This window comes from Aquarana catesbeiana, linkage group LG02 (assembly GCF_042186555.1).
Source record: "Aquarana catesbeiana isolate 2022-GZ linkage group LG02, ASM4218655v1, whole genome shotgun sequence".
Classification (NCBI taxonomy): domain Eukaryota; kingdom Metazoa; phylum Chordata; class Amphibia; order Anura; family Ranidae; genus Aquarana; species Aquarana catesbeiana.
In genome coordinates, this window is record NC_133325.1 from 122,496,959 (window position 1) to 122,508,000 (window position 11,042).

Genomic DNA, 11,042 nt, shown 5'->3' on the forward strand with positions numbered 1-11,042 from the left:
AGTGTAAATGGACCCTCGGGGAGGGGTCTTTCATTAAATCACTAAGGGAAGATGTGTGGTGGAGAAGTGAACATTGGTGAGGGCACAATGTGCGGTGGAGATGTGAACATTGGTGAGGGCAAAATGTGCGGTGGAGACGTGAACATTGGTGAGGGCACAATGTCTGGTGAAGTGAGCATTGTGAGGGTACAATGTGCGGTGGAGATGTGAACATTGGTGATGTGCAGTAGAGACGTGAACATTGGTGAGGGCACAATTTGTGGTGGAGACGTGAACTGGCAAGAGGTGAATGTCTTTGCTCGGGGTCTGGGCATGGCAGACTGAACAAGGTGTGTGCTGGAACCCTGCAGTATAAAACTCTAGAAGTGGTCAGATCTGTGAGGTGATGCATGCACTTTTCTGCTACCCCTGGTGATAGAATCCTCTAGAAGAGGAACAGGAAGCTGCAACCGTTCTCTATAATGCACAGGAAGGAATGAGACTCACATGTACTTCGAATACTTACAAGGAATAGGATGTAGCTTGGAGGGTAAAACCTACATTTGTAGACTGACAACCCAGCAAGTGGAGCAGACCTTAGGCTGTTTTCAAATAACTTCAACATTCCCAAACTTTTTTTTTTTTTTTTGCTTAGACCTTCCTTTTTAAGTGCAGCTTTGTCAAGCCCTAATGAAAGGGGTCCCTTGGAACCCTGGAAATGCATTGGCTGTTCTTCAACAATTACCGTGATGAGTATCGATATCTTGACAACAAATAAATATCTTGGCGCTCGCTTTTTATACAAACTTTGAGATATTTCCATATAAAGATCTTGGTTTAAAAATAACAATGCTTCAATTTGCTTTAGGATTTGACCATGGGCTGCTTATTTTATAATTATATATTAGCCATCGTGTTTTATTACTGGGATATAAAATAAGATTATAAAAATAAAAACATTACATTAGCTACTTCTAAATATAATTATAATAGTATGATACTAATTAAATACTCTCATACTGCTACATTGATAACACTATTTATGGTAAAGACAAGAATGGTAAAAAATATATATATATATAATCAAAAAAATAAATATGTTAAGGTCATACACCACTAACTTTATGTCCATATCCAATATCCTGAAGGGTTAAAATTCACTAATTCACATGTAATATAAATCAGATAAAATAGTCATAAATTAGTATAATTGTCTCATTAGCAATGAAAAAACGAGGTAACTGTAACAAGAGACTCAGCATAGTGAATATTATAAACACATCATGGTCTACAAAGGTGACATCACCCTAAAATAAACTTCTCACACACGGAAATATACATCTCATATACTGGAATACATATACCCTCAAATTAACTTCTCATAACCCTAAATACACATATATAACCCCAATTTAAAAAAAGTTGGGACGCTGTGTAAAATTTACATAAAAACAGAATGCAATGATTTGCAAATGTCATAAACCCATATTTTATTCACAATAGAAAACAAAAAACATAATCAAAGATTGAAGATGTACTATTTTCAGAAAAAATAAGGTCATTTTGAAATTGATGGCAGCAACACATCTCAAAAAAGTTGGGACAGGGCAACAAAAAGGTGGAAAAGTGGTGCTAACAGGGAAAAGCTGGAAGAACATTTTGCAATGAATTAGGTTGATTGTCAACAGGTCAGTAACATGATTTGGTATGAAAAGAGTATCTTAGAGAGTCAAAGTGTCCCAGAAGTAAAGATGGGCAGAAGTTCACCAAACTGTGAAAAGCTGCGTTTAAAATTTTAGAACAGTGCAAGGGACAAGGTCGAAACACCATATTGGATGCACATGATCTTCTGGCCCTCAGATGGCACTGCATTAAAAACAGGCATGATTCTGTGATGGGCATTACTGCACGGGCTCAGGAATACTTCCAAAACCACTGTCTGTAAACAGTTCACTGTGCCATACAAAAATGCAAGATAAAGCCCTATCATGCAAAGAAGAAGCCGTATCTGAATATGATCCAGAAACACTGCCGTCTTCCCTCGGCCAAAGCTCATTTAAAATGGTCTGTTGCTAAGTGGGAATATGTTCTGTGGTCAGACGAATCAAAATTCAACATTCTTTTTGACAACCAAAAAGGAGAGGGACCTTCTGCATTCTTATCCGCACTCAGTTCAAAAGCCTGCATCTCTGATGGTATGGGGGTGCATTAGTGTATATGGAATGGGCACCTTGCTCATCTGGAAAGGCACCATGAATGCTGAAAGATATATCCAGGTTTTAGAGCAGCTTATGCTCAGGCAAGAATGGGACAATATTATTCCTCTCCCAAAACTCAAGCAACTGGTCTCCTCAGTTCCCAGACATTTACAGACTGTTGTTATAAGAAGAACAGATGCTACACCGTGATAAACATGACCCTGTAACAACTTTTTTGGAATCAGGGTTGTACTTTTCCAGCTTTTTGTTGCCCTTTCCTAACTTTTTTTGAGACATGTTACTGCCATCAATTTCAAAATGACCTTATTTTTTTTCTTAAAATGGTACATTTTCCCAGTTTAAACATTTGTTATGTGTTCTATTTTCTATTGTGAATACAATATGGTTTATGAGATTTGCAAATCATGCACTGTGTTTTTATGTAGATTTTACACAGCATCCCAACTTTTTTTAAATTAGGGATTGTACCCTGATATAAACTACACTAGAATAAGCATCTCATACACTGGGGTAAAAAAAAAAAATTCTCCTACCCTGGAGTAAACTTCTGTTACACTGAAATAAACATCCCATGCAGTACTCTAGATGGGGCCATCTGGAGAATGCAGACAGTAGTGGCGTGGTAATCTAATACTGATGTACTGGCAGTGTTTGGCAAGCAACTAGCTAGTCCCACGTGGAGGCAGGCCACGTACCCAGATAGGTTTTGCCAGCCTACTCTGGATTTCTCAAAGGGGTGTTTGTCATATGTAATCATCAGACCCCCCTAAAATGAATTCTGGGACCTGATGGTCCTTGTGGGTGTTACACCAATAATACAGACTACCGTCAAGAACGTGGTGACGTACAACACTATGATGAGCCGAGAAAATGAAGTGCAATGCTTCCGAGCATGCGTTGAATTGTTTCCGAGCATCCGTGATTTTTTGTGCGTCCGAATTGCATACAGACTAATGCATTTTCGGATAGGAACTTTTTCCGACTGAAAAATAGAGAGCATGCTCTCAATCTTTTGCTGGCTGGAATTCCCCCAGCAAAAGACCAATGGAGCATACACACGGTCACATTTTCCGACAAAAAGCTCTCATCGGAGTTTTGCTGGCGGCATTTCCGATCATGTGTACTCGGCATCAGAGTATAGCACCAGAAATGCAGCAGCATATAAAAGTTCCAATACAGAAGAATAAGCCTATATATTTAAAAGGATTCTTCACTTTTTTTACACGTTGACGATTTCAAACCTTCTCTGCTCTAAAAAAAATACAAAAAAAAAAAAAAAAAGTTTTGGCTTTACTTTAATGGGCATAGACAATTCATTTTACAATTTAACTGCGCGCTTGAGTTAAACTGATGTGCCCCAAGGTATATCTGTTCAACACTTCCCACTGCAAAGGGGTACATAATACGCTATCATAAAACACCCATCTAGAGTTTTCTGGGCCATGAGTGTGCACCTGGCTGTGAAATCAGACACTGCCCCAATAACAGAGGAGACAGGAAGACCTGATATCTTAATTTACAAGTGGTTTTATATGCTGAGTGCTACAAGCAAGGTGCTGGATTACTATATAGAGCAATCATGTGCTTAAAGAGGACCTCCACCCTAATTTTGCAAATTCCCTAACATTTTTCACACAATCTTTTGACAGAATTGCATTTAAATACCTTTTCTGAGCCCCTCTACTTCCATACTGAAATTGAAATTGATGCCGCTAGTACCAACAAAATACCATATCATTTCTTAAAAAAGGGATTTCTTAAAACAAATCCCCTTTTAAGAAATGATATGACATTTCGAATAAAGCTATGTAATTATTTTATAATTATCTGGTCAAGTGGTCATTTAACCCTAGAAGATACATGATGGCCTCAAACCATGTTGTATTTGTATTTTTGTCCTTTAAGGGATGGGATCTTCTAAGGGTCTTAATCCATACACACGCTATCCCCACACATAAACACTTAGAGATGAATGTCATATATCCTGGAAGTCTTCATGCAGCTCTGAGAATGTGGAGTGCGCACATGCTGTCAATCCTGCACATGTGCACCCAGCACTCTATGGGCAAGATTATATTATTAATGCCAACACCATGGCAAGGTGTAAACAAAATGACTCTCTGGCTAGAGCATTGAGTGAGCACATGCCATCAATCCTGCACATGTGCACCCAGCACTCTATGGGCGAGATTATATTATTACTGCAGATACCATGGCAAGGTGTAAACAATATGACTCTCTGGCTAGAGCACTCAGTGTGCATGTGCCGTCAATCCTGCACATGCGCACCCAGTGCGATATTATAATAATAGTGCCGACACCATGGCAAGGTGTAAACAATATGACTCTCTGCCTAGAGCGCCAAGTGGGCACATGCCATCAAACCTGCACATGCGCACCCAGCGATATATGGGCAGGATTATATTCTTGCTGCAGATACCATGGCAAGGTATAAACAATATGACTCCCTGGCTAGAGCGCTGAGTGTGCATGTGCTGTAAATCCTGCACATGTGCACCCAGCGCTATATGGGCAAGATTATATTATTATTGCAGATACCATGGCAAGGTGTAAACAATATGACACTCTGGCTAGAGCGCCGAGTGTGCACGTGCCGTCAATCCTGCACATGTGCACCCAGCGCTTTATGGGTCAGATTATATTATTACTGTAGATACCATGGCAAGGTGTAAGCAATACGACTCCCTGGCTGGAACCCTGAGTGCACATGCATGCGATCATCTTGGTGGGGCAGCAAAAAATGCCACAAAATAAAGGGACAAATAATGCTTGTTTGTCCTATTTTTTTGCTGTGGCTTGTATCTGTTGGACTTTTTACAAATAAAGGCTATATTCCGGAGTGCGGCTGTCCAGAACTTCCTTTTTGCCTCATGTTGCTATATGCTTAGCCGGCACCTGGTGTTCCAGTTCTGAGGAGAGATCTATATCCACATTTTCACCTGGAGCGGTGATCCCCGTCCCTGCTCTAATGCAAATGGCCTCAGGATATGACCAGGGAATAAAGTATCCACAATAACGGTAGACTGCATTACAGAGTGAATGTCTATTTTTACATTGACATTCTTAATGGTGCCTCTATTTTACTTTTCACAATTTGGATGAAGTTCCTATTTTCTTATTTTGCTGTCCTGTGTGACATTTTTTTTTTCTTTTAGTCCAACAAAATGTTTTATTAAAGAAAATCTAATTGATAGAAAGGGCTTGTAACTGTGAACATATCCAGAAATCACTAAAGAGAAAAATTGTATGTGTGTGCCAGGGCTGTCAGTGTCCAGATGACTGTCATTAATAATATGGATTCAGTCCCCATGCAGCAATGGTGAATGATCGCTTACAGAGCTGAGCAGAAGAACTCTTGCAGCTTTCTATCAACATGTCAGAGAATAGAATGGAGAGGAATGATGATCTGCACTTCTGTTTACTTGGTGATGACAACATAAGTTTAAAAGGAAAATAAAAATCTATTTCTGACTTTTTCTGATCTACAAACACAGCGATCTTCTCAGGTGTAACAGATCATCCTAAAGCAGTATGGGGGTCATCCACCATCAGGTCCCATCTACATCCCCCCTCCCTGCCTTGTGTCTGGGAACCCTCTTCATGTACTTTGTATATATTCTGGATTCCATATATCAAATGCTGAATGTCAATGTGACTATATATGTTCTATTTACTGAAGGCAATGCTGATATGAAATATCCCACCTTTATTTGTATTTATTACATGCCCATCACTTAATAATGTGCTAGTCCTGAACTTCTTTGGCTTAAAGATCTGCTAAACCTAACAGCTGATTATCATTCAAGAAGGGGGGGACTAGAGTGGTAAATATAAATATTGAAAATAAATATTGACCACAAATGCTGCATTTATTTTAAAAACAGTAAATCTTACGTTTATTTTAAGCAGTAGCAAAACATATACAAAATAAATGGATTTCAATGAGCCCTGTGTAAACCATTGCAGTGCTTCCATGTGCGATTAAAGAAAATAAAGTAACAGCATTTTTAATTTTTTTTTTGCACCGGATCACACTGCAAATACCTGCAACTCGGTACAAGAAAATATATATAAATAATGCAAGAAAAAACACACCACGTGCGCATTACCAACAAGTGTGTGGTGTGCTTTAGGTGCGTTGCCTTTTTCATAAGTTTTAGTTGCTGAATGCTATACAACATGCGTTTTAATTTACGTGCATAAAAGATGCAGTAAGCAGGATTTTTTTTTCTTTTTTTTACACATCACACCAAAAGCTCTTGAAAAAAAAAAAAGGTGCGGATGGGGTTTTAAACAAGCCCTTAGCCTAGGTGCACCCCTAACATCACACATTTCTATGCATTTCTGTGCTACACACATAGGGGGCAGCTTATCTGTTTCAATAGGCTGCCATGTGCACAAAAAACACGCCAAAATAGCTTGTGTACCTTTTTGGGTGTTGGTGAGCTTCACACGTTTTTTTTTTTTTCCTAACTGTGCAGGAAAAGGCGCATCTGTGTGCTGCTTTTGGGGTGCCATTAATAATCTATTGCACTGCAAGTGCTTTGAGCATTTTTGGGGCATTCCAAAAATGTGTGCAAATGCGCACTTTTGCTTGTGTTCACGGAACGTTTAGGTATGAATGCAGCTTTGGACACAGACCATGTGGACCTGGAGAAGAGTCTCCCAGACAGAAAATTATACATTGTAATTTTGCCTACTACACACAATGTCCCTGGAGATGAAGATACAGAGCTCCTGATCCTTCATATCAGTGGTGTATGGAATTACACTCTGAGCCGACAATTATGGAATAAATTGTTTCAGAATATGACAATTAAGGCTGATTCAAAAAGTGAGCAGAGCTCTTCTTTCATGTCTCCATCAAATGAAACGTGACATTTAATTGGTGGCCATTGGCAATAGCTGCAGTTGTCTTGGCTCTGCAGCTCAGACACTCATTCCAGTCCCCTGATACCCCTAGACTTGGCCTCCAATACCTCTAGATTTGCCCACTGATATCCCCTGATTTGCCCCTTAATACTCCTACACTTGGCCCCTGATACCCCCCAGACTAGTCACCTGATATACCTAGAATATCCCTAGATTTGCTCCCTGATACCCCCCCGGACTTGTCTCCAAATATCCCCTAGACTGCCCCCTGATACCCCCAGATTTTCCCCTTAATAACCCTACACCTGGCTCCTGATACCCCCCAGACTTGTCACTTGATATACCTAGAATATCCCTAGATTTGTTCCCTGATACCCACCGGACTTGTCTCCAAATATCCCCTAGATTGCCCCCTAATACCCCCAGACTTGACTTCTATCCCTAGATTGCCTCCAGATACCCCCAGACTTGTCCCCTAATATCCCCTAAACCTGGCCCTTGATCCTTGCAGACTTGCCCCCAAATATCCCCTAGACTTGGCCCCTGATACCCCCCAAATGTGCAACCTAATAATTCCTAGACCTGACCCCTAATACCCCCAGACCAGGCTTGCCAACTGTCAGTAAATTTACGGACAATGTATAAAAGTCAGTGATTGTTACAACTGTCTGTAAATATCAGGGGCTGATAATTTGTCATGCTGTGTTGACTTTTTAGGTGTAAACCAGGCAAATGACTTAATACTGGTATTGTCAGTGTTCACATATTGTTTTTAAATATCAATTCTCCTAGTTTTATAAGGAGTTCTGTCATTTTTCAGTGAGTCAGAAAAAAATGTGCTCCGTCAGTAAAAAATGATGTGACCTGTTGGCAACCCTGCCCCAGACTTGTCTTCTAAAATCCCTAGACCTGGCTAATATCCCCAGAACTGGCCACTGGTCCCCTTCCTTCTCATGCCAGTGCCCCCCATCCACCCTCCGGTGCCCCTGGCAGAGCGGTGCCTACCTGCAGCGGAGTCCGGGCTCTCCTTGTCGGACCTGCCGTTGTCTGGCGCCCCCTGCTGCCTGTCATTGTTACACACCCCCTGATCCAACCGGGCTTCCGCGCTGGAGCAGCAGTAGCGCAGTACACAGGTCCCGCAGCAGATGGTGGCGTCCTCCCCATCGAACCTCTCCGGACATTGATAGCCGTCCCTCCATACATCCTGAGCGTCCGTCCAACCGTGACAATACTCCCCATTCCCCCGGGCCGCCGCCAGTAGGAAGGAAGCCGCGACCAGAAGTGCCAGGGGGGAGCCGTCCATCCACATGACTGACCCCCCGAGACTCGCTCCTACCACTGGTAATCCCTCTGTGCCTATCCGGTGCCCACCATAGAGATCAATGCTGGAGGGGCAAAGGGGCGCACATGGTCCGGGATGGAGGAGAGCTATGTCCCCCCCGCCACCATCCTCTTCATGGAGCTCCAGCCGGGGAGAGGAGCGTAAAGTCCGCCGAGAGGAGCGTAAAGTCCGCCGAGAGGAGCGTAAAGTCCGGGGAGAAGAGCAAAGTCCGCGGAGAAGAGCAAAGTCCGCGGAGCACACTGACAGATGGAGAGCAAAGTGACCGGCTGGAGGGAGGAGGAGAGGAGTACAGAGATCCCTGTCACCCCCAGCACCTCCCTCCTCCTCCATCCATCCCTCCTCCTCCTCCTACATACTCCTCCGACACTACCACACCACAGCTACTGGGGGCACCACAAGTCCCAGCATGTGTCATCAGCTGTTCACCCCTTGTATGGTGATGGGGTGATAATGTCCTTCCAGCGAAGGTCTGACACCCAGGTTTGTGCTGTACCTCACATCCCCATACTGTATACACTGTGCCCTCTATTTATTCCAACACAAAATCTACAATCCACATACGTTTATACATCAGGTGTCCCCATAAGAGAGTCCCCATCAGATTGTCCCCTTATATCAGGTGTCCCCATCAGAGAGTCCCTTTGCATCAGGTGACCCTATCACAGTGCCCCCTTACATCAGGTGTACCCATCAGAGTGCCTCTTATATCAGGTGTCCTGAGTGCCATCTTATACCAGGTGTCCTCTTGTATTAAGTGACCCCATCAGATACCCCTTTTGCATCAGGTGTCCCCTTCACAGAGCCCCCTTACATCAGGTGTCCCCATCAGGGAACTCCCTTACATCAGGTGTCCCCATCAAAGAGCCCCCTTACATCAGGTGTCCCCATCACAGAGCCCCCTTACATCAGGTGTCACCATCAGAGAACCCCCTTACATCAGGTGTCATCATCAGAGAACCCCCTTAAATCAGGTGTCATCATCAGAGAACCCCCTTACACCAGGTGTCCCTATCACAGAGCCCCCTTACATCAGGTGTCCCCATCAGAGAACCTCCTTACATCAGGTGTCCCCATCACAGAGCCCCCTTACATCAGGTGTCCCCATCAGAGAACCCCCTTACATCAGGTGTCATCATCACAGAACCCCCTTAAATCATGTGTCATCATCAGAGAACCCCCTTACACCAGGTGTCCCTATCACAGAGCCCCCTTACATCAGGTGTCCCCATCAGAGAACCCCCTTACATCTGGTGTCCCCATCACAGAGCCCTCTTACATCTGGTGTCCCCATCAGATAACCCCCTTACATCTGGTGTCCCCATCACAGAGCCCCCTTACATCAGGTGTCCCCATCACAGAGCCCCCTTACATCAGCTGTCCTCATCAGAGAACCCCCTTACATCAGGTGCCCCCATCCCAAAGCCCCCTTACATCAGGTGTCCCCATAATAGAACCCCCTTACATCAGGTGTCCCCATTACAAAGCCCCCTTACATCAGTTGTCCCCATCACAGAGCCCTCTTACATGCGCTGCCCCCATGAGAGAACCCCCTTACATCAGCTGTCCCCATCAGAGAACCCCCTTACATCAGGTGTCACCATCAGAGAACCCCCTTAAATCAGGTGTCATCATCAGAGAACCCCCTTACACCAGGTGTCCCTATCACAGAGCCCCCTTACATCAGGTGTCCCCATCACAGAGCCCCCTTACATCAGGTGTCCCCATCAGAGAACCCCCTTACATCTGGTGTCCCCATCACAGAGCCCTCTTACATCTGGTGTCCCCATCAGATAACCCCCTTACATCTGGTGTCCCCATCATAGAGCCCCCTTACATCAGGTGTCCCCATCACAGAGCCCCCTTACATCAGCTGTCCTCATCAGAGAACCCTCTTACATCAGGTGTCCCCATCCCAAAGCCCACTTACATCAGGGGTCCCCATCACAGAGCCCCCTTACATCAGGTGTCCCCATAATAGAACCCCCTTACATCAGGTGTCCCCATCACAGAGCCCCCTTACATGCGCTGTCCCCATGAGAGAACCCCCTTACATCAGCTGTCCCCATCAGAGAACCCCCTTACATCAGGTGTCCCCATCAGAGAACCCCCTTACATCAGCTGTCCCCATCAGAGAACCCCCTTACATGTGCTGTTCCCATCAGAGAACCCCCTTACATGCGCTGTCCCCATGAGAGAACCCCCTTACATCAGCTGTCCCCATCAGAGAACCCCCTTACATCAGGTGTCCCCATCAGAGAACCCCCTTACATCAGGTGTCCCCATCAGAGAACCCCCTTACATCAGGTGTCCCCATCACAGAGCCCCCTTACATCAGGTGTCCCCATCAGAGAACCCCCTTACATCAGGTGTCCCCATCACAGAGCCCCCTTACATCAGCTGTCCCCATCAGAGAACCCCCTTACATCAGGTGTCCCCATCAGAGAACCCCCTTACATCAGGTGTCCCCATCAGAGAACCCCCTTACATCAGGTGTCCCCATCAGAGAACCCCCTTACATCAGGTGTCCCCATCACAGAGCCCCCTTACATCAGCTGTCCCCATCAGAGAACCCCCTTACATCAGGTGTCCCCATCAGAGAACCCCCTTAC

The 11,042-nt window shown here is 44.3% G+C and overlaps 1 protein-coding gene across 1 annotated transcript in view; it reads right to left on the minus strand.

Annotated features, from left to right (window-relative positions):
• Positions 1 to 8,745, minus strand: part of SHISA2 (shisa family member 2) — a 60,400-nt gene extending 51,655 nt beyond the window's left edge. Inside the window, exon 1 of the mRNA XM_073613414.1 lies at positions 8,097 to 8,745. Within this exon, the coding sequence (XP_073469515.1) occupies positions 8,097 to 8,400 (304 nt within the window). The 5' untranslated portion in view covers positions 8,401 to 8,745. The remainder of the gene's footprint in view (positions 1 to 8,096) is intronic.
• Positions 8,746 to 11,042: the final 2,297 nt, after the last annotated feature.